At 34.8% G+C, this 25,816-nt stretch overlaps 1 protein-coding gene across 1 annotated transcript in view; it reads right to left on the bottom strand.

Moving 5' to 3' along the window:
• LEMD3 (LEM domain containing 3) overlaps positions 1-25,816 on the bottom strand; it is a 79,027-nt gene that overhangs the window by 23,676 nt on the left and 29,535 nt on the right. Inside the window, exons 2-4 of the mRNA XM_050748612.1 lie at positions 13,548-13,585; positions 8,603-8,669; positions 6,018-6,085 (exon numbers count right to left, since the gene is read on the bottom strand). Of these exons, the coding sequence (XP_050604569.1) occupies positions 6,018-6,085; positions 8,603-8,669; positions 13,548-13,585 (173 nt within the window). The remainder of the gene's footprint in view (positions 1-6,017; positions 6,086-8,602; positions 8,670-13,547; positions 13,586-25,816) is intronic.

The raw sequence follows: 25,816 nt of genomic DNA, 5'->3' as shown, positions 1-25,816 counted from the left end.
AAAACAACTGCCAACCAAGAATACTGTGTGTGTGGGCGAGGGGGTCAGGGGAGTAGTATATCATACTATTAAAAATGGCATACAATGTGAGACTTATGAATTGTTTATTTCTGGAATTTTCCATTTAATATTTGCAGACCATAGTTGACTGGGGGTTACTGAAACTGTGAAAAGCAAAACCATGGATAAAGGGGACTACTACGCATCCAGAAAAACCACCCTTCAAAAATGAAGAAATAAAGACTTTTTCAGAATAAAAGCCAAGGGAGTTAATCATCACTAGAATTGCTTCATAAGAAATGCTAAACTGAGTGCCAAGTTAAATGAAAGGATGCTACCTAGCAATGCAAAAGCATATGAAAATATAAAGCTTGCTGATAAAGGTAAATATATAGACAAAATCAGAATATGTAACACTGTAATGGTGGTATGTAAATCACTTAATTGTGATATACAATTTAAAAGACAAACGTGTAAAAAACTTTATAAAAATATGTTGATGATACACAATATGCAAAGATGTAATCTGTGACATCAATAATATAAAGAATGAAGAGAGATATAAGTAGAGACTTTCCATGTGACTAAAGTTAAGGTGTTATCAGGTTAAAATATCATTGTGAATATAAGATGATTTATATAAGCCCCAATAGTAACCACAAATGCCTACAAAAGACACAAAAAAGAAAATGAGAAAGAGACCACAGCTTGTCACTACAAAAACAAACAAACAAAAAAAGACACACAAAAGAGTAAGACATGAAAAAGGGGACAAAAAAAGCTATAATACAGAGAGAAAATATTTAATAAAAAAGGCAATATAAGTCCTTCCCTATTACTAATTACTTTAAATGTAAATGGACTAAACTCCCAAATCAAAACACACTGAGTGGCTGAATGAATTAAAAAAAAAAACCTCCAATTTTATCATGTATACACCTTAGATTTAAGCACACACACAGGCTGGCAGCCAAAAGATGAAAAAAGATATTCTATGCAGATAATAACTAAAAAAGAGTAGGGGTAGTCATACTTATATTAGACAAATTGTTGACTTAAAGGCAACATGGTGAGATCCTGTCTCTACAAAAAGTTTGAAAATTAGCTGGGTGTGGTGGCACGTGTCTGTAGCCCCAGCTACTTGGGAAGCTGAGGTAGGAGGATCACTTGAGCCCAGGAGTTTGAGATTGCAGTAAGCTATGATCTCACCACTGCACTCAAGGCTGCGTGACAGGCCTAGACTCTGTCTCAAAAAAAAAAAAAATCATCACATGAGACAAGGAAGGACATTCATTATATAAATGACAAAGGGGTCAATTCATCTGAAAGATTTAACAATTCTAAACATATATGTATCCCACATTAGAGTACTTGATTATATGAAGCAAACAATGACAAAAGTGAAGGGAGAAATTACAGCAACACAATAGGATGTTTCAATACCCCTCTTTCAATAATGAATAGAAGATCAATAAGGGAGCAGAAGACTTGAACAATGATTATAGATCAAATGGATCTAACAGAAATATACAGAAAATTCCATCCAACAGGAGTAGAATACACATTCTTATCAAGTGCACATGGAACATTCTCCAAATTAGATCATATATTAGGCCACAAAAATTTTAACATATTAAAGACGACCAAAATCCTACCAAGTATCTTTTCACACCACAATGAAATGAAACTAAAAATCAAGAGCAGAGAAAAACTGAGAAATTCACAAATATATGTAAATTAAACAACATTCTCCTAGAACAAGCATTGGGTAAAAGCAGGAATCAAAAGAAAAATTATAAATTTATTAAGATTAAAAAAATAAAAAACACAACCTAACAAAATTTATGAGAAGCAGTAAAAGCAATACCAAGAGAGAGGTTTACAGTGGTAAGACTATGTTTAAAAAAAAAAAAAAACTCAAATGAGAAATCTAACTTTACATCTCAAAGAACTAAAAAAAGAACATACTAAGCCTAAGGTTAGCAGAAGGAAGGAAATAGTAATAAAGATTGGAGCAAAAATAAATAGAGAATTTAATGAATCAACAAAACTGAGAGTTGGTTTTTCGAAAAGATCAAAATTGACAAACCCTTAACTAGACTCAGAAAAAAATCAGAATTCATTTCTGAGTTTATTATCTATTTTATTAAAGAAGAATTAATGCCAATCCTATTCAAATTCTTCCGAAAAATTGAAAAGGAGGAAACACTTCCAAACTCATTTTATGAGGCCAGCATTACTCTGACACCAAAGCCAGACAATGATACTATAAGAAAATTACAGACTAAAATCCCTGAGATACAAAAATCCTCAAAAAACCCTAGCAAACTGAATTCAAAAGCACATGAAAAGGATCACACACCAGGATCATATACCTCAGACACAAAGATAGTTCAATATACAAAAATCAAAATTGAGTATGCCACATTAATAGAACAAAGGATTAAAATCACATGACCATCTCAATAGATTCAGAAAAAGCATTTGATAAAATTCAATATCCTTTCATGATAAAACCATTTAATAAAGAGGAATAGAAGGAAATTATCTCAACACATTAAAGGTCATACATGGAAATCCTTAGCTAATATCATACTCAATGGTGACAAACTGAAAGATTTTCCTGGCCAGGCACCGTGGCTAACGCTTACAATCTCAGCACTTTGGGAGGCTGAGGTGGGTGGATCACCTGAGGTCAGGAGTTCAAGACCAGCTTGGCCAACATGGTGAAACCCCATCTCTACTAAAAATACAAAAAAATTAGCCAGGTGTGGTGGCACACACCTGTAATCCCAGCTACTCAGGAAGCTGAGACGCATGAATCACTTGAGCCCAGGAGGTGGAGGTTGTAGTGAGCAGAGATCATGCCACTGCACTCCAGCCTGGGCGACAGAGTGAGACTCTGTCTCAAAAAAAAAAAAAAGATTTTCCTGTAAGATCAGGAAGAAGGCCAGGGTGGCTATTTTTCCCATCTCTATCTGTCATAGCACTAGATATCCTAGCCAGAGCACTTAGACAAGAAAAAGAAATAAAAGACATCCAAATTAGAAGGAAGTAAATTTATCTCTCTAAACAGGTGACATAATCTTATACATAGAAAGCCCTAAAGATTCCACCAAAAAAATCTTGTTAGTTGGCTGGGTGCAGTGGCTCATGCCTGTAATCCCAGCACTTTGGGAGGCCAAGGCAGGAGGATAACTTGAGTCAAGGAGTTTGAGACCAGTCTGGGCAACACAGTAAGACCCCTGTCTCTACTAAAAAAAAAAAAAAAAATACATACATATATATATATATATATATAATTAGAATAAATAAAGTCAGCTAAGTTGGAAGATATAAAATCAATATACAAAAATCAGTTACATTTCTATACACTAACAACAATCAATCTGAAAAGGAAGTTAAGAAAATAATCCCATTTACAAAAGCATCAGAAAGATTTAGATATTTAGGAATAAACTTTACCAGGGAGGTGAAAGACTTATACACTGAAAACTACAAAAAAAAAGCTGACTGAAATAAAAGACACAAATAAATAGAAAGACATCTCATGTTTGTGAATTGTAAGACTTAATATTACTCAAATTACTATACTACCCAAAGCAATACAGCAATACAAAATCCCAAAAGCGTTTTTTGCAGAAATAGAAGACTCCTAATATCCATATGGAACCACAAAGGCCTCATGCTGACTTTAAAACATATGACAAAACTGCAGTAATCCAAACAGTATAGTACTAGCATAAAAACAGACATAAATGGACCAGTGGAACAAAATAGAGAACCAGAAATAAAGCCACTGATGTATGATCCAACAGTCTTCTACAAGGGTGCCAGACTACGCAATGGAGAAATGACAATCTCTTCAATACATGGTGCTAGGAAAACTGGATTTCCACATGCAAAAGAATCAAACTGGACCTTTATCTTACACCATACACAAAAATCAACTCCAAATGGATTAAAGACTTACATGTAATACCTGAAACTATAGAACTCCTTGAAGAAAACATAGAAGAAAAGCTTCTTGATGTTGATACAGGCAATAATTTCTTGGACATGACACCAAAAGCAAAAATAGAAAAATGTGCAGTAAAAGAAACAGTGAAAGAGTGAAAAAGTAACCTATGGAATGGGAGAAAATATTTGCAAACCATGTATCTGACAAGCGGTTAATATGCAAAATGCATAAGAAACCCCTACAATTCAGTAACAAAATAACCGAATTTAAAAATCAGCAAAGAACTTGAACAGCACTTCTCCAAAGAAGATATACAAATGGTCAACAGACAGGGTATTACATATATGTTGTATATATGCTATATGTACACACAGATGTATATGTATATAAATGGTATATGAAAAGATGTTCAACATCAGTAATCATCAGGGAAACATAAATCGAAAATACAGTGCGCTATAAGGCAAATAAATGGTAAGGATGTGGAGAAACTGGAATCCTACTATACTATTGGAGGGAATGTAAAATGGTACAGTCAGTATGAAAACAGTGTGGAGGTTCCTCAAAAAATAAAAAGTTGAACTACCATATTATCTATCAATCCCACTTCTAGGTATTTGTCTAACAGAATTAAAAGTAAAGTCTCAAAGAAGTATTTGCATTGCCATGTTCATTGATGAATTATTCACAATAGCCAAGAGGTGGAAACAATCTAAAAGCCCATCAACATGACTGGATAAAGAAAATATGTGTATACATACAATGAAATGCTACTCAGCCTTAAAAAATGAAGGAAATACTGTCATGTTACAATATGGATGAAATTTGAAGACATTATGCTAGGAGAAATAAGCCAGTTACAGGACAAAAATTGCAGGATTCAACTTATATGAGGTATCTGTTAATCACACTGATGGAGGCAGAAAGTAAAATGGTGGTTGCCAGGGATATGGGGCAGAGGAAAATGGGGACCTGCCATGCAATGAGTATAGAGTTTCAGTCATACAAGATGAAGAAGTTCTAGAGATTTGCCATACAAGAATGCACATATAGTTGTACTGTATACTTAAAAATATGTTAATAGATTTCATGTTATGTATTTTTTACCACAATTTTAACAAGAGAATGGGAGGCATGAAATTTGTATGGCATGACTTGTCCACATTCAAATGCCAGCCACCTTCCAGGGATCAACATTTCCATTTGCAAGAACTCATATCTTTATGAAATTATCTTTATGGAACTGGACTGACAACAAGCTTTCCTATATGGTTTTCAAATTCCACTTTCCACTTCTGAGAAATCAGAATGACATTTATCCATCTTTAATCTTCTAGTACCTTTCCTTTCATTAAGATTTTCCAGAAATTATTTACAGTAATTGAGAAAATTGAACAGCAAGTTCTCTTAGTATTCTGAGAAGAAACTGATCTGGGACAGAAGATTTTAAATAAATGGTTAGATGTTTACCTGCTTTCTTACATGCTACTACTCACCTATCTCAATTTCCCTCTGACCAATGTTTCTTTGTACCCTTTCCAAATTAATATGCATTCTCTCATAGAGAATGTTCTAAAACAAACTAAAAAAAATTGAACAGGTGGCTCACGCCTGCAATCCCAGCACTTTGGGAGGCCGAGGCATGCGGATCACCTGAGGCCAGTAGTTTGAGACCAGACTGGCCAACATAGTGAAACCCCATCTCTACTAAAAATACAAAAAACATTAGCTGGGTGAGGTGGTGGGTGCCTGTAATCCCAGCTAACTTGGGAGGCTGAGGCAGGAGAATCGCTTGAACCCAGGTTGTGAACGTTGCAGTGGGTCGACATCAGCCATTGCACTCCAGCCTGGGGAACAAGAATGAAACTCTGTCTCACAAAAAAAAAAAAAAAGTTGCACAATTTCACCTTCTCATAACTGCTCATATTACACCAAACAGTAGGTCCAAGCTTTTAACAGTACAATTAAAATAATCAAATATATGATTCTTACAAGTAGCAATGATTTATATAATTTTTTAAAATATAGCTATTAAAATTCTAATTTCACTGCTTACTTTTAAATACGCAGCTGCCTCTTGAACAGAAAGCGTTCTTTGACTAGAACTGCCACATTCATGATCTCCTGGAAAGATTAGCATATCATTAATTTTGAATCAGTACTCTCTTAAACACAAGAAAACAAACAATTAATTCAAATATTTTATATATTATACAATTATAGGTTATATTATTATAATCAGTAAACAAAGAACATGAACAATATTATTTATACTTTCTAGAAGCGATTCCAGTAAGAATATAAACAAAGAAATTCCAGTAAGAATATAAACAAACAACTACCCTTACATTAACCACAACTTTTAAATGCATTTCAGTCCAAACGGGAACATATCTTTTTCTTATAGTCCCAACTAAATTGTAAGCTGTTATAGGAACTATGTCACACTGATGCCTATCCACAGATCTTGGCACACAAGACGCCCTCCAGAAATATGTATTATTCCTAAAAGGGAAAAAATTCAGCAAATTCATTGTGCTAACTTATTTTACGCATCTATTCTTAAAGCTAATCATTTAAAGGTTCAAGTAAGTTTGAATTTATTAATGAATTAAAGTATGTGCATTTTCAGAGTATAACTAATCCTATCTTTAGCAAGGGGTGTACATGCCTTAAAAATTGTTATAACATAGCCAGGTGTGGTGGTGTGCATCTGTAGTCCCAATTACTCAGGAAGCAGAGGCGAGAAGACAGCTTGACTCCAGGAATTTGAAGCTGCAGTAAGCTGTGATCACCCTACTTCACTTCAGCCTGAGTGACAGAAAAGATCTTGTCTCAAAAAAATCTTAAAAAAAAAATTGTTATAACAGATCAACAGGGAAATCAGGTACAAGTTTCCACCTATGATCTGGTTTCTACAAAGGGATGTGCTACATATAAATCACTGGAAAACTACATTTATCTTTTATTTTAATTGTTGATAAGAAGAGAATTCAGAGCTTTTTCTTTAGACTGTAAGCGGTTATTAGAAATAAATTATCCTCATATTGAACTCCAATTGTCACGTTTTCCCTTCCCTGTGTCTTTCAAGTAGTTTTGTTAACATGAAAGTAGAATAATTGAAGTAAAATCCTTGGCAAATGTTTCTAAAATATAAGTTGCCATGTTCTTATTTCAGTTTTGTTCAAGTAATTATTTTAATATCAGTAGCTATAAAAAGGGGAGAAGTACCTGTTAAATGAACAAGTCTTGAAAGTTTATTAGTGTATCCTCAGAGATGTAGATCCCATAGATTTAGAGCAGAGGTCTGCAAATTACAGCCCATGGGTCAAATCTGGCCTACTGCTGGTTTTTATAAAGGAAGTTTTATTGGAATACAGCCAAGCTCATTCACTTATGTAGTATTTATGGCTGCTTTCATGGTATAACATAACTGAGTGGTTATGACAGAGGCAAACTAATCTACAAAGCCTAAAATATCCACTATCTGGCCCTTCACAGAAAAAAAGCTTGCTGACCCTTACTCAAGGGGAAGGAATCTTATCTTTAAAAGCACACCAGATTATGCTGATTTAGCTGGCCATTAACCATACTTGATAAAACAATGCTACAGAGATACCTGTAGAAGCCTGTGTTAGCAATATCCCTGGCTAGCACAACTAGCATATACTTAACCTATCTCTGAGTGCTACAGTATAGCAAATAAATGTCATTAGCTTGCAGTGTGTGAATGACAATCAAAGCAAAGAAAGCTTTTGGCAAAATAATACAGAATTAAAAGCTTAAAAAATTGACCAGAATTAAGCACCTAATGGACAAAACAAAGATAGATGAGAGAATGGGAAACTGTCAGGATCCTAAATACTTCCATTCAACCAGAAAAGTTCCACATTTACCTATAGGCTGCTACCAATAATCTGGTTTACACAAAAGATCTGCTACATAGAAAAGTTTGAAAACTGTATTTTTCTTTTCTTATGACTGCTTACAAGAATCCAAGTCTCTTCTTTCAGATTATATGTAAAATAAAAATTTAAAAAGAACTAAAAAAAGGCAATAGATAAGCTGCTACTGCAGTTTATATGTGCTAAACTTGATACCAATTCATCTATAATAAATTATTCCAATTTCAGACAAGCTCACTACCTTAGAGCTCTCAAAGAATTGCTACGAGCAGAATACGAGGAAAATGCAATGAATCAGGAGAGAAAACTGCAGGAGAATAAATTTACTTTATCCAACAGAATGATACCTATACAACAAATAAAAGAAAATCTGCATTTGTATATTTAATCCAATATTTTAGTTAATTCATTGCTTACCTAATTCCTCTGATACTTAAACTTTCAGGATTTTTTGTTACTATTAATGCAATAAAGAATTTTATCAACTTTATAACTATATAATATATATAAATATGTATATATATATATAACCTCTAATACAGATGGAAGACAGGAAAAAAGCCTTGATTAAATACACATGTAAAAATCAAAAATCACTTTGTATAGGTAATAAAAACTTCTAAAGAAAAATATTCCACAAATATAACACTGGACTTGGAAAAAGATTTTCTACTAATAACATGCTACATACATTTTTCAAAACATTTTTAGCAACTACAAAAGTTAAAACAATTACCTGCAAGCTGTGCCAATCGATCATGAAGCTTATACAATGTGTTCATCATAAGAATTTTTTCATTTTCCTAAAATTAAAAGAAGTTATTATGAAATACCCAATTCCAAGAAAAAAAATACACCAAATAATTCTTATTCAAAAAGAAAAAGCAGTAAAATTTAAAATCATAGAAGCCACACAATCTGAAAGGCAAATTCATATTTAAGTAATGGGCACCATATTTTTAAGAAACCTTAATCTAAGACTCTATTGCTCTAAATATTTCACTTTCTGGAGAATGATTTAAAAATTGGCATAAAGTTAGTGCTAAAAAAGGTCTCACAGACAATAAACTCCATCAATCACCAAAGCAATGTTCCCAACCCCCTCTACACAATGTATTCTTATGTAAACTGCTCATATGAGACTGTTTTCTTCATCAAGGCTGCCCCCCTTCATGTCTTGTTTTAATCTAACTCAACCACATAAAACTAAGGGAATGAGGTGCCCCTGTATAAACTTATGAACCATTAAAATGAAACAAACATTCAACAAACATCTACTAGGAGTTAAGAACTGTTCTCTCAGCAAAGCGAGAGTCCCAGTGAACAAGATGGTTCCTGTTCTCAAGGGCAAAAGACATATTAAAAACTGTAAAGTAAAACAGAAGATTCTCTTCCCTCCTCCTTCTGTAAATACAGAGGAAGGGAGGGAGGGAAGAGAATCTATTGAACAGAATATTTGAGTTTGGTTTCAAAGGAAAAAATAACAGATCAGCATTCTAGGCAATCGGAAAGACCCTTAGCAAGGGCATGAAGGTATGAAAGCATTAGTTATATTTCTTACATAACCAGTAGCCTAGTTTGATTCTGCAAACTACTAGAAAAGTTGTTTAGTATTAACTACCAGACAGCCTTGGATAGGAACACAGAGAGTTTGACTTCATTCTGAAAATTTAGCAGGAGAGTAAAACAGACTTGTACATCAGGAATACTATCCGGCCAGAATGTAGAATGTATAGACTGGCCTGGAAGCAGAAATAATTGTATAAAGACTCTAGATAGAGAATTATTGCAATGGTACAGCCTAAGCACCTGCCAAGTAGTCTAAAGCAACAAGACCCCCAATTTAAGAGCAATTACGATCAAGAGGGACTCATATAAATGATGGAGGAGGGTAGGTTGGGGAAGGGGTAATAGCTTATTGCACTATCTAAAATAAATCCATGATTCATCAGGGGGCTCTGTCTTTATTATTTTCTGTCTTCCTGAAGTTTCCAACAAAACAGATTTACTGGATGAACAGATTATGGAGCAAATTGAAGCAAGATATAAAAGGCTGGAAAAATAACATTTATATGTCTAATAACATGCAACCTCATCCACTTATTTTGTGGTGTATGTTCAGGGACAGAAGAGAACATGTTTGCACACTATGGGTGGCATGCTTTTGTCACTGCAGATTTAATCAGTTATACTAAGAAGAAAACTCATCAAAAGTGCCAAGATCCTACCACCAGAATAGCTGGTTTTATGTCAGATGGTTGACTGAGATAAGTTACTTATTCATTCAGTTTACTACTTGCCTTCCTATATATATATACACACACACATACATATACACACATATATATATATAGCCTCAACTTTATCTTATTCAGATTCTGAATCAAGCCAGTCCTTACCTTCACATAAGAACAAAAATTCAAACTGCAAAAATTAGATATCAAAAAGTAAGAGTAGGCCAGGTGCGGTGGCTCACATCTGTAATCCCAGCACTTTGGGAGGCTGAAGCGGGTGGATCATGAGGTCAAGAGATCGAGACCAGCCTGGCCAAGATGGTAAAACCCCGTCTCTACTAAAAATACAAAAAACTAGCTGAGCGTGGTGGCATGCACCTGTAGTCCCAGCTACTCAGGAGGCTGAGACAGAAGAATCACTTGAACCTGGGAGGCGGAGGTTGCAGTGAGCGGAGATCAGGCCACCGTACTCCAGTCTGGTGACAGAGCGAGACTCCGTCTCAAAAAAAAAAAAAAAAGTAAGAGCAGGGGCTGAAACTCAGGATTCTGAAATCTAAGCATTTTGATACATTAAACCACAAAATCATTTTTAATAAATAACTTCAACATAACAGGATGAGTAGGTGTTCCAATGATAGTGTAGCTTATGGATTGTGACACATAAAACCAAGGTGAATCTAGTTAAATTTTGGGATTAAAGTAACAGAAAGTTTCTTTCTTTTTGTTTTATATGTCCTATCATACCCTTCCTCACTCCCCTTTCAAAAACAAAACAAAATTTAAACATTTGGCATCTGTCTTCTGATTACATCTTTAATAAACATAAGAGGGACCTGGGAATAAACTTTAGCTTTTGATTCACAGATATTACACAGGACTAGATAAGTACAAGCAACAACACTTAACCAGATGGAACTGATCTCATACTGGATAACACACACACTGTTAAATTCTCATACAAATAACGTAAGAACTCAGAAAGCTCAACTATAGTTTTTTACAAGAATTATCGTTCCAATGAAAATTTATTTAAGGCCGGGTGCAGTGGCTCACACCTGAAATCCCAATAGTTTCAGAGGTTGAGCCAGGAGGACTGCTTGAGCTCAGGAATTTGAGACCAGCCTGGGCAATGTGGCAAAACCCCATCTCTACAAAACAATGCAAAATTTAGCTGGGTGTGGTGGTGTGCACCTGTAGCCCCAGCTCCTTGGGAGACTGAGGTGGGAGGATAACTTGAGCCCAGAAGGTTGAGGCTGCAGTGAGTCGTGATCATGCCACGGCACTCCAGCCTGGGTGATAAAAATGAGACCTTGTCTCAAAAAATAAATAAATAAACAAACAAACAGAGAGTTTAAATGACCATGTATATACTAGAAGGGCCTTAACTGCTATCCAAATGGCCAACTAAATTATAATCTAAATAGGTGTTTATGATATATATATATACACACACATACTATTTACTATCTATCTATCTATCTATCTATCTATCTATCTATCTTTACAGTCTTGCTTTGTCACTCAGGCTGTAGTAGAGTGCAGTGGCATGATGATATATGTTGTTAAGTGAATGAATACATTTTGAGAAAGAAATAGAAAGGTTTTGGTTCAATTATCTTTAGTACAAGTACACTAAACTAGCAGTAAATCTGAAAAGTATACAAATCAACTTTTAAACTTACTTATTGGTTTACAGTTTGATTATACTCTTCTTCCACTTTGACTGCTTTTCAGATTGTCTCCTAATATTTCAGCTTAATGTCTAACTACTGGCTTCCCTAATCATTCTGCAAACTAGTTAAAGTTCCACAAGTAAATACATAAAATAAGCTTTCGAATAATCTTTCATTAAATAAAGGCAATTTTATAATTTGAATTAGCTACTTTATAATTGTCTGTTTTAGTAAGGGCCAGATTATTGTTTTTCATTTTAGAGGGAGAAAAATCCATAGGGTGACTCTATCCAATTTTCTCATATATTATCACCATTAAATATTTCCCTCTTTAACCCTCAGCCAATTTTCTCTTCAAGGATATTTTTAACTGTTTGCATTATGTCTTTGATTAAATAATAATGAATTTTGACACTTGTGATATGGTTTGGCTCTGTGTCCCCACCCAAATCTTACCTTGAATTTTAATAATTCCCACGTGTTTTGGGAGGTAGTGGTGAAAGGTAACTGAATCATGCATGGGGTGGCTTTTTTCCCCATGCTATTCTCATGATGAATAGTGAGTAAGTCTCACGAGATCCAATGGTTTTATAAAGAGGAGTTGTCCTGCATATACTCTGTTGCCTGCCACCAGGTAAGATATGACTTTTACCTTCTGCCATGATTGTGAGGCCTCCCCAGCTGAACTGTGAGTCAATTAAACCTCTTTCCTTTATAAATTACCCAGTCTCGGTAAATCTTTATTAGCAGCGTGAGAACAGACTAATACAACTTGGCAAGGGGCCCTGTACAGAATGAGCATTTAATATAAGTAAACAGCCACTATCTTCATTATAATTATTACTATTATTCAGAAGTTCAGAACTTCAGTTTCCTCCTTGGGGAAAATTAAACAGAAAAAATAGTCTTCTATTTCCAATGTTCAGTAAGTATACTGTACCAAATTTAAATTATGACACTGTAGCACTGTTACACTTAATAATGCAACTGAAAAAGCCAACTTTGTTTTAAACAATTATCACCACAATAGAATATTACTAATCATTTCAGAGTTCCACTTTAACAACAGAAAGTAATATTCTATGGATGTGATTACACATTATTACACATCCTTCAGTACAACAAATAATGTTTTCTATGCAAGTCTACATAACAGTTCCTATAATTAAAAATTAACAACTAATTACGAGCTTAAACATCTTAATCTCCGAAGTCCCTGTAATGATGGGTAAGTGAAAAATATTTTTACATAAATAAGATTTAGGTTAAAATTAGTATTATAGCACTCTTTAAAAAATTAAAGAAATAGCCTGAAGGACATGCTGTCTTTCTAAGTCCTTTTGATGGTCGAATAGGCATGCCAATATGCAGAAGATCCAAAGAGATAAAATGAGGGCAAAACGGACAAAAACTGCTAAGGTATCCAACAACTACAGGCAATAGGTATACTTTTAAGTGTAAGATAAGATCCACTGATGATATGCCACTCCCATTTTACTTGGCAGTTGTCTTTTACAGTAAAGCGATAAACAGTTCAGCTCTTAAGAGAAAATCTGTGTCTGATTTAATTATACTACAGTTAAGGAACACTCAGAATAAGAAAGCCTATTGTTTTAGACTAAAATAACCCTAAAATTACTATTTTTTACTTGATAAAACCTATTGTTTTAGACTAAAATAACTTTAAAATTACTTTTTTTAGTTGATAGTATTCTAATGCTTTTATCATATAAAACATGACATGAAATTATCAGTACTATGATCATTTACTTACTTGTATTTTTCCAAATGTTTCACCAAAGGGGTTTTCTACTATCAAGGAAAGAAAAAAAGAGAAGTATTAGCATCACTTAAGAATTAAAATCCCCCAAACAAACTCTCTGAAATGCCAGCATGTACTTTGCTAAAACTGGATATAAATATGCAAACCAAATGTAAACAAACTGGTGATAATAATGGTTGGGGAAGTAATTTTTCAGACTTACACTTATCATTCTCACTCTGAATTAGTGGTTTTTCTCATAATCACTGAGATCAGGTGCTCTGGTGTCACAGAAGCTGAGTTCAAGTCCCAGCTCCACCTCTACCACTTATTAGTAATGTCTCCTTGAACTAACATCTAATTAGCTACTCTAAATTGTAGTTTCTTCTTTAAAGGAGTATGGATAACAATGATACCTACCTCATACAGTTGTTGTCAGAATTAAATGAGATAAACAAGATAAAATGTTTGACACAGTGTCAAGCACTTAATATGCACTCAATACACACTATTCATTATTATTACTGTTAATGACTATATCATTTGTTTCCACCTTAACTTGATTTCACTTCAAAATATAGAGTAAGAAGCAGTTAACTACTGAAAGAAATCTATAAGATGCTTTAAAACTGAATAATTCATTTAGAATTCTGACTTCTAATGATTTTTTTAAATCCACCTTCCTAATCCTTGCTAACATCTGAAAAAGTGGCAAGAAAAAAAAAATACAGATCGAAGTAACTAAGCATTAAGTCTCAGTATTAAACAATTCCAAATGCCCAATAAAATATTACATAATAAGGAAAGGATTTACCACTTTCTATCCAACCCCTATGCCCCTCCTTCACCTCTAAATTAAGATACAAAAATGTTTATGGCTGAATATGTAGCACCTCTCAGGGTTTTTATTCAGAATCTTCTCCTTATCATTTTGTTTATTTTAATATCACATACAAAAATATTCAAAGCTTTCAGATACCTGTAAACTTTTATATTTTATATAGACTATATATCTGTATACTCCAGGTTACGACTAAGACTAACTGATCTCACAAAGTAGTTCACACTGACCAGGTTTCCTTTCTGAGATGCTTTTCTATTTTTATTTGAGAAAACAGGAAGTCCCATAGGAACCAGGAACTGCCTGATTCTAAGAAAGTTCATGTGAGACCAGCTTAACAAGGTACAATAAAAGAGCAAGGAAAAAAAAATGTATCCTGTTATCATCATAAGGGATCTTGCTAATGGATTTTTAAACGATGTTTCTCTATACATCAAAGGATTTTAATGTTGGGAAAGAAAAAGTTTTGAAAGATATTACAGAAAATCAAAAGTACTCAAAAGGGGAATATGGAGAAGAAATAATATAGCTTCAAGATTAAACAAAATGTTAATGATCAGAACACATGGACTAAAAAGATACCCTTTTTAATAATACTAATTTTTCAATGTAAACATTGAACAGCTATATTTAGCTCAATATAGTACCAAAAAAATGCCTTATCATTTGGCCAAATGACAATAAATTAGCCAAACAATACGAAGTGTAAGAAGTATTTGCTCTTTATAAGAACAATTCTTAAAAATATAAGTGTGCAGTTCCAAAAAGAAGTTTTAATGTCTATGAAGAAAAGCCATGCTAGTATTGCTTTTTTGATTATATGCAAAATTACTTTTTGTTAAGACTATCAAATGGAAAATCAGCTCTCTGAGTAGCTCCATAAAAGCGTAACTGTAAATTATGAATGTTCACCAGACTGCTCTACTGTGGGCTTCTCAAGACAGGGAGTGTGTTATACACATGTGCATGCCCAGAACCAAGCATAGTACTAGACACACAGTTAGTGCTTGAAAAATGCTGGTAGTGCTATCTAGGCACTCTTCTTTATTTCACTTTGTGCTTTAACACTGAAGCAAAAGTGTTAAATTCTGCAGGAAGCTGGAGGAGGGTATGTTCTGAGCTACTAAGAAGGGAGAGGGATAGGATAACACAGAAAGCTGAAGAGGAGGAAAACAATTTTGCTGAAAATATTGCTCTGCTCCTAGTATCCTTCTAGATTTCTGCCTCTTGCCTTGTAGTCTAAAATACCTGGAGTATAACATACCTAAAAAAGCCAAGAGTATACTTTCCGCCCAACAAAACTTCCGTTAAATTTTTTTTCCCAAAATGCTCATGATAATCGCCACCTATTAAATGAACAGAGACCTATTAACAACAGCAGAAGTAAAACATGTCATTGGGGTTAAGTTTTTACAGGAAAACACCACCCCAAAACAGCAACTCTAACAAATTAAAAGCCCTCAAAGTTTTCAAAGTATCTTTACACATTTTTTTCCTTTCCCCAAATCATTTCAGTATTTCTAAAAACATACCAATATCTTCTATCACATTCAAATTACCTAGTCTTTAATGGAAACAACACATACTGTTACCCCTAGTGAAAATATGTAATACCCTATCCCAATTAGGTAACTGAAGAGAAGAAACCTTGTTTCAAAAGCATCCCACAGCAAAAATTTGCCACTTCATTCATTATTCAGTCAACTAGGGAGAGAAAACTAGGGAGGGACCTGAGAGTGAATTACAGCTCTTATCTCTTATCCTAGAGCAATGATATAATGACGAGATGGTACTTCAAAATTTACTCTTTCATCCCCTAAAGGCAAAGCCTTGAAGCCATTTTTGATCTGTTGTCCTCCTTTAACCCTACACTCCCAACAGTCTCTCTCACTATTGCTTTTTTGGACCTTTCTTCTTCAATACTTTAATTCAGATTATTTCAAGCCTCAAATATACCAAACTTTTCTTTGTAAATGTCCTTAATATTTTGACTTCTTTTCCCTTTAAACTATCCTAATAACTGTAAAAATCAAATTCCTTAAATGTTTCATTAGAACCCTCAAAATTTTCCAATGGTTTCTAATCACACTTTGTTGCAAGGAACGAATTCTTACCTTGTGATAATTGCTTATAAGACACACAATGCTTCTCCTCCAAATCCCTCCCTCCACACCCCAACAATTCCAAAAATGTTACTAGTTTTACTGGTCTTTTCTCAAATGTAAACAGGTTTCCATCCTCTTACATAGAAATAAAATTTATCATCTGTTATGAATTCTCAGATAAAAAGGAAAAACTTGCGAACACATCTATACTTTTATAAACTTCAAAGTATATGCTTTCCTAGCTTAAGAGTCCCAAGCATATGCAGAATAAATGATATGCTACTTATGACTCAGGAAAACAGGCAACAGTACATCCAGGATGCTTTCCTACGCTTTCTTCGGGTCAACACAGCCAGCTTCAGTCTGCTATGACAATTTTTTGTTCTGTATACATGGAACCACTGTCAATTATAGCACACAAAAATATTCTCTCAGAAGACTGAGCATTTGATCTTCCTGGTCTTCTTTAAGCCTGAATGTTTTCTCCATTCTGCTTTGAAGGTTCAGTTTGCAGCTATGCTACAACCATGAAGGATGCCTAATCACTGCAGTTTATCGTGACCTCCCTCTCAGAACCCCCCTTCTCAGAATCTCAGTAATTTACTACCTTTCATCATGATTTCAATATTTGGTGTTCAACTCCTCACCCCCAACCCCAACAAGACTGCAATATCGCCACGTATCTCAATGCCTTTGCAGATGCTGGGTACTATGCACATGCTGAACAAATAGAAACTTGAGGGTATACTACAGTCTCCGAGATGAGTAGTTTCGTCAATGCCAGCAAAGTACTAGCCTTGATCACTACAACCCTCTTCTCTGAATAAAATGGAAATTATGTTTATTGAGTTCCTAATACGCACCAGGAATAATGCTGCTGCCATGTACTCAAGAGGTACCTCATTTCATCCTCGTAACACTACCATTCAGAGTAGATATTAGCCCCATTTTTGCAGACAGAAATATTGAGACATGTTGAGGTTAAGTTGCTTCCTTGAGGTAAACAGTTTAATAAGTTGGGATTCAAAAATAAGCAACTCAAACCTATTTATGTCTGACTCCAAAGCCTACCTAACTCTCATCATAGAAATAACTATAGAAAATAAAACATTGGTTTTATATAAAGAAAGCATGCTCTAAAACTTTCCAATTTTGAATCATTAATTTGGTTATTTATATAATGCATCAAAAATGACAAAAATGGGGATATGGGAGGAAAACACTGCTGTTGAAAAATATATTTTCTCTTAGATGAGGAAAAAATTCTCTTCAAAACAGATTCTCCAATTGTAGTCTAGGGAAGTATTTTCCATGATATATAAAAATATAAAGTATTCCGTGACTTCCATGGACAGAATTATTCACTCTCCTTCTCTCTGAGGCCATGGCACTCTGTTCATATGACTACTACAGAGTGTACCACATGGCATCAGTTTAAAAAAATTATAATTTCTGATTTAGTACCATACTACATCTAAACGATATTTTCATTTGGCTTCATCTTGCAACATAAAATATTCACAAACATATAAAGTGCCTACTATGTCCAGGTATTATGCTAGTTACAAGAGATTTAAAAATAAATACATATAAGCCCTGTCCTCAGACATTCAGTCCTAGAGGGCAGCAATTCTACAGACAGGAGTTTTAAAGGCAGTCTCTAAAACTCCATGACCTTAAGGCTAGTGTGACCTTAAGGACAGTTTCAATAAAGTCATCTAGGCAGTTATATTCAGATGCCTGAATGTGCAGTTATCTCTCTGTATTACATCTTTATGTAAACAGACATTCAAATTCTCAAATCCCATCTTCTAGCATTAATGGTGTCAGCACCGCATAATTTTATGTGAAGAAAGCAAAGGGGTTGTGGGTGAGGGGGAACATTTCCAACAGCTGCAAAACATTGCACCTGTGTGGCAAACAGTTCTGCATTTCACTATTATCCAGACCAATCTAAAAATGGACAGGATGAACAAGACAGGACATGTTTTTGTAACACAGCATTTTGCCCATTTGTTTTCTGAAAGTTCTCTAATTGTTTCATGGCTTTATTAAATAGATGGTCATTCTAGATGACAAGAACAGTTCACTTGATGTATACTTAACATATGAATATTGAGTTTACGTAATCAAAATAGGAAAAGTTTTATGGACAAAATTATCTATTACTGTCTTCCATAAAACTTGCCTAAGGTAAACTCTTGTACCACCACCCTTGTATTCATTAATAACCTTTCAATTGTAATCCCACCTATTGATCTGAATTTCGATATACAAACCTAGATGGGGATAATCAGATATAGAGAAGGGAAAGGGCAAGAACACAAAAGCTTCTCCACTTCTGCCTTCTGCTCTCCTACAGAACTCCCAATTTTCACCTGTCCTTGTTTGAGAGGCAAAAATCCCATGCTGTTTTCAAACAAACTATGCTTAAAAATAACAAAGTACACACTGATTTTGTAAAAAAAAAAAAAAAAAAAAAAAAAAAAAAAAAACTTTAAACATTGCTATCAAAGTACTAAGAATATAAAGAAAACTGAAAACAATGTGTCTAAGGAAGTAAAAGGTCAAAACTCAGAGTCAAATTTTCCATTATCCTTATTACTTAGCTGGTTCTTAGTCTTTATATATGATAAAAAAAATTATGGTCTCTTTCAATCTTGTAATCATCTGAAAGTCTCACACTTGCTCAACATAAAAATGAAGATTCTTGGGGTGGGGGGGGAACTGATATCAGACTGATATGGTTAGGCTCTGTGTCCCCATCTAAATCTAATCTCAAATTGTAATCCTCATGTGTTGAGGGAGGGATCTGGTGGGAGGTGATTGGATCATGGAGGCAGTTTCCCCCATGCTGTTCTTGTGATAGTGACTTCTCATGAGATCAGATGGTTTTATAAGCGGCTCTTCCCCATCTGCATTGTCTCTCTCCTGCCACCTCCTGAAAAAGGTACTTGCTTCTGCTTCTCCTTCTGCCATTATTGCAAATTTCCTGAGGCCTTCCTAGCCTTGCAGAACTGTGAGTCAATTAAACCTCTTTCCTTTATAAATTACCCAGTCTTGGGTATTTCTTTATAGCAGTGTGAGAATGGACTAATACAGAGACTATAACTGAAATTACTTATATTTACTCAAGCACTAATTCCACATGATAATTGTACCCTCAGTTTGAGATCTCTGTAACAAAAGCTGTAAGAAAGACTTCTAACCACAGGCTTTTCAACAAGTCTTTATGAAGTATATTCTGGCAAGGTGTGCAGAAAAAGGAATGCTTTTACACTATTAGTGGGAGTGTAAATTAGTTCAACCACTGTGGAAGACAGTGTGACGATTCCTCAAAGATCTAGAGGTAGAAATATCATTTGACCCACCAATCAATTACTGAATATACCCAAAGGAATAGAAATCGTTCTATTATAAAGATACATGCACACATATGTTCACTGCAGCACTATTTGCAAGAGCAAAGACATGGAATCAACCTAAATGCCCATCAATGAGAGACTGGATAAAGAAAATGTGGTACATATACACCATGCAATACTATCAGCCATAAAAAGGAACAAGATCATGTCCTTTGCAAGGACATGTATGGAGCTGGAGGCCATTATTCTCAGCAAACTAACACGAGAACAGAAAACCAAATACTCTATGTTCTCACTTATAAGTTGGAGCTGAAAGATGAGAACACACAGGCACGTGGAAGGGAAAGACCCATACTGGGACCTGTCAGAGGGCTGGGTGGGGTGAGGGAGAGCATTAGGAAGAATAGCTAATAGATACTGGCCTTAATACCTGGGTTGACAGAATGATCGGCGCAGCAGATCACCATGGCACACATTTATGTAACAAACCTGTGCATCCTGCACACATACCCCTGAAATTAAAAAAAATAAAAATGAAGAAAAAAAAGTGGCAGTTTCTTAGAAGCTACTGATGACATTAACTCTTACTTTGAACATCAATAGTTCAAATGCACTAATTAAAACATGAGTGTGGATAACAAAACAAGACCCAAGTATAAGTTGTCTGTAAGAAATCCACCTCAAATGTAAAGACACATGTAGATTAAAAGTAAAAATACGGAGAAAGTTATACCATGCTAACACTGATAAAATAAAGTAAGAGTAGCTGTATTAATTTCAGATACTGCAAACTTCAGGGCAAGGAAAGTTACCAGTGACAAAGAAGAGCATTACATAATGATAAAGGGGTCAATTCTCTAAGAAGATACAACAGTACCTAACGTTTATGTACCTAACAAAAAAGTACCAAAATATGTGAGGCAAAAACTGACAGAAATGAAAGGAAAAAAAGAGGAATCCACTAACATAGAGACTTCAACACTGCTGTACCAGAAATGGTCAGATCCAGCAGGCAGAAAGTCAGTAAGCATAGGTGAACTCAACAAATCATTAATCACCTGGATATAATGAACAAAAGACTACTTCATCAAACAACAACAGAATACACAGTCTTCTCAAGCTTACATGGAATGTTCACCGAGACAGACCACATTCTGGGCCATAAAACATGCCATAACAAATTTAAAACAGAAGTCATACAATGACTGCTCTCACACTGCAACTAAATTAAACAAGAAATCAACGGAAAGATAGCTGCAAAAATCCTAAAATACTTGGGGATTAAACAACACATTTCTAAATAACATATGGGTTTACAAAGAAATCTTGAGACACTTTAAAATATTTTGAACTAAATGAAAACAAAATATACCAAAATTTGTGGGACATGGCAAAAGCAGTGCTTAGAAGGAAATTTATTAATGTCTAGTGTTCCATTATTGGAACACTAAGCATGTGGGAGTTATTAATACCCTACTGCACAAGATCATCGCCAAGGCCTGATTGCTAAAATTCAAAAAATTGCAACCTAAGGCATAAATGACTTAATGAATGCATAAATTAGGAAAGAAAGACCTAATATCATTTATAAGCTTCCACCTTGGAAAATCAGGAAGAGAGTAAATTAAATCCAAAATAAACATAAGAAAGAGTAAGAATTAGAGCAGAAATCAATGAAATTAAAAAACAAGAAATCTACAGAGAAAAATCAATGAAACCAGAAGCCGGTTCCTTGAAAATGTTAATGAAATTAACAAGCGTTTAGGCAGGCTAGCTAAGAAAAAGAGAGAGGAAACCAATTACTAGTATCAGAAATAAAAGAGGACATTACTATGGATCCCACGGATATTAAAAGGATAACAAAAGAATATTGTGAACAACTCTATGCCCACAAATTTGACAACCTTGATGAAACACACCAATTCCTCGAAAAACACAATCTGTCAAAACTCACAGAAGACACAATCTGAATAGGACTATACCTATTAAACAGAATCAGTAAGTAATAACCTTCCAAAATAGAAAGCACCAGGCCAGATGGAGAATTCTTCCAAAGATTTAAGGAAAAACTTATTCCACTTCTCTACAATATCTTTCAGAAGACAGAAACAGATATGAGTTCAGCATTACCCTAATACCAAAACTAGACAAAGACATTACAAGAAAATTTCAGAACAATATCTCTCATGAACACAGATGCAAAAGTCTTCAACAAATAGCAAATTCCACAGTATAACAATATATTACAACCAAGTGGGATTTATTGCAGCTGTGCAATCTGAAAATAAATTAATGCAGTCCATATCAAGAGGCTAAAGAAAAAAAAATTACATGATCTTATCAACAAATGCAGAAAAAGCATCTGACAAAAGGTCAATACCCAGCCAGGCATAGTGGCTCACGCCTGTAATCCCAGCACTTTGGGAGGCCAAGGCAGCTGGATCACCTGAGGTCAGGAGTTCGAGACCAGCCTGGCCAACATGGTGAAATCCCATCTCTACTAAAAAGACAAAATTAGCCAGGTGTGGCGGCACACGCTTGTAATCCCAACTACTCGGGTGGCTGAAGCAGGAGAATTGCTTGAACCTGGAAGGCCGAAGTTGCAGTGAGCTGAGATTGCACCATTGCACTCCAGCCTGGGCAACAAGAGCAAAACTCCATCTCAACAAAAAAAAAAAAAAAAAAAAAAAGTTCAATACCCACGCATCAAAAAAAAAAGACAAAAAAACTCTCAGTAAAATAAACTAGGAATACAAGGGAATTTCCTCAACTTGATAAAGAATATTAATTTAAAACAAAATTAAAACAAAAATAGAAACACCTACAGTTTACACCATGCTTAATGGTGAGAAACTCAAAGCATTCCCATTAAGATGAGCAATGAAGCAAGGATGTTTTGTCTTCTCTCACCACTGCACTGCAACATCATACTAGAAGTCCTAGCTAATGCAATCAGAAGAGAAAGAAAAAGTACAGAGGTTGAAAGAAGAAATAAAACTTTGTTCACAGATAATATGACAATATATGTAGAAAATCTGAAAGAACTGACCAAAAAAACTCCTGGAACTAACAAGCAACCATAGCAAGGTTGCAAGATGCAAGGTTAATAGACAAATTCAACTACTTTGCTATATGCCTGCAAGGAACAAGTGGAATTTAAAATTTAAAACACAATAATGTTTACATTAGCATCCTCCCAAAATGAAATAGGTAAATCTAACAAAACATGTACAAGATCTACATGAGCAAAACTATAAGACTCTGATCAAAGACATCAAAAAGAACTAATTAAACCGAAAGATAGTTCATGTCCATGGATAAGAAAGCTCAGTATTTTCTAGATGTCAGTTCTTCTCAACTTGATCTGTAAACTCAATGCAATACCAATCAAAATCCCAGCAGATTATTTTGGGGATACTGTTAAACTGATTCTAAGGTTTATACGGTAAGGCAACAGACCCAGAATAAACAACAAAATATTGAAGAACAAAGGTGGGAGACTGACAGTGTCTGACTTCAAGACTTACTCTAAAGCTACAATAATCTAGATAGTGTGGTATTGGTAAAAGAACAGACAAAAAGATCAGTGAAACAGAATAGAGAGCCCAGAAATAGACCCACATAAATACAGTCAACCGATCTTTGATAAAGGAACAAAGGCAATACAATGGAGCAAAGATAGTTTTTCAACAAATAATTCTGGAACACCTGGATACTCACATGCAAAAAATTTAATCTAGACACAGATCTTATACCCTTCCCAAAAATTAAGTCAAAATGGATCGCACACCTACATATCAAACACAAAACTACAAAACTCCTAGAAGATAAAAGATAAAAGAGAATCTAGATGACCTAGGGTTTAGCAATGACATTTTAGATACAACACCAAACACATAATCCATGAAAGAAATAAGCTGACATTCACATTAAAAAATTTCTGCTCTATAAAAGACACTGTTAAGAGAATAAAAAGAGAAGCCATAGACTGTCAGGAAATATTTGCAAGACATATTTGATAAAGTACTGCTATCCAAAATATATGAAAAAAATTCAGGAAAACAAATTCTATTAAAAAATGGGCCAAAGAACTTAACAGACATCTCACAAAAGAAGGTATACAAAAAAGATGATCTACATCATATGTCATCAGGGAAATACAAATTAAAATAATGAGAAACCAGGCCAAGGCGGGCAAATCACGAGGTCAGGAGATCGAGACCATCCTGGCTAACACGGTGAAACCCCATCTCTACTAAAAAATTCAAAATAATATTAGCCGGGCGTGGTGGCGGGCGCCTGTAGTCCCAGCTACTTGGGAGGCAGAGGCAGGAGAATGGCACGAACCCGGGAGGCGGAGCTTGCAGTGAGCCGAGTTCACGCCACCGCACTCCAGCCTGGGTGACAGAGCGAGACTCCGTCTCAAATAAAAAAAAAAAAAAAAAGAGATATCACTACATACCTATCAGAATGGCCAAAAACAAGAACAATGACATCATAAATGCAGTGAGGATGTAGAACTATTACTGGTGGAGGGTCTTGACTACGAGTCATCCTGGTTCTTGGTGTTTTGAACAAAGAATTGGACAAAACACACAAAGCAACAAAAGAATGAAGCAACGAAAGCACAGATTTATTGAAACAAAAGTACACTCTACAGAATGGGAGCAGGCTCGAGCAAGTGGCTCAAGGGTGCTGGTTACAGAATTTTCTGGGGTATAAATACCCACTAGAGGTTTCCCACTGGTCACTTGGTTACACCCTATGTAAATGAAGTAGTGGCTCACTACCAGTCTGATTGATGGTGGAAGGTGACCAATCAGAGGCTTAAGTCACAAAGTTACACCCTTATGCAAATGAAGACTAGGCCAGTGATCAGTCTGATTGGTTCCTGGAGGGGAACAATCAAAAGTACTTTCCATTTCTCATCTGCAATGCAGAAGGTGGCAGAGGGGCTGGGGGTACAGGGGTTTCAAAGGGTGTAGCCTCTGTTCCTTTGTTACTTGGGTGTGGAAAGTTGGGGTTTTCCTTTTGATTCAGTTCTAGGAAGTCAGTGTGAGTCAGTCTTAGGTTCCCTGCCTCCAGACGCTACTCTCCTGCCTGAGAACTCTCATTCATTACTGGTAGGAATGCAAAATGGTATAGCCACTTCGGAAGACAATTTGTTGGTTTCTTACAAAACTAAATGTAATCTTCCCACATGATCCATTAATCATGCTCTTTGGTATTTACCCAAAGGAGGTGACAACTTTATGTCCACAAAAAAAACTTGCACATGGATGTTTATAGCAGCTTTATTCATAATTCAATCTAAACTCTTTATAAATTGAAAACTGAAAAAGAAAAGTTCCCTCTCTTTTGCAAATACCTAGAAGATTCATTGTAATGTAACAGTTTTTTTGGTTTTAGAATGATGTTTAATATAGCCTTATTTTTAGAAATTCATAAAATTTACATTAGAAATAAGATTTTATTTTTACTAAAACAATGTCAGAAACAGCATATTGAAAAATAGCTAAAATGTAAGATCTTAGTGTCTAGAAATTTTAAAAATGTGGCTGCAAATATTCATAAATTATTTTCTAAAATGCTTAACCTATTGAATTGGAGGTGATTCATCCATCAATGATTTCGTAAGTCTGGTTTCATTTATTTAAATAAAATATTACTAAATTAGAAAGTTAGATCATTACAAATCCAGAAAATACCAAAATAGACATTTTTAAGACTTTAATGACAGTCTACTCCTTCCAAAGATGAATTCTGATATCTTTATAGAGCATCCACAACTCAAAAAATATTGTTTGATAGAATTATTCTTCCTGAATCTGACTAGCAACTAAAATTGAAGTCCTCATTCAAAGAAAGTTTAATCTAAGAGAAGACTCTTAGATGTTAAGTAAGTATCAACAATTTACTCTAAGATAAACTACAAAGTTAATAATGAATTCCCTGCTTCACCCCTCCCAC

Source organism: Macaca thibetana, chromosome 11 (assembly GCF_024542745.1).
Source record: "Macaca thibetana thibetana isolate TM-01 chromosome 11, ASM2454274v1, whole genome shotgun sequence".
Taxonomy (NCBI): domain Eukaryota; kingdom Metazoa; phylum Chordata; class Mammalia; order Primates; family Cercopithecidae; genus Macaca; species Macaca thibetana.
This window is presented reverse-complemented; position numbering and strand designations above follow the sequence as displayed.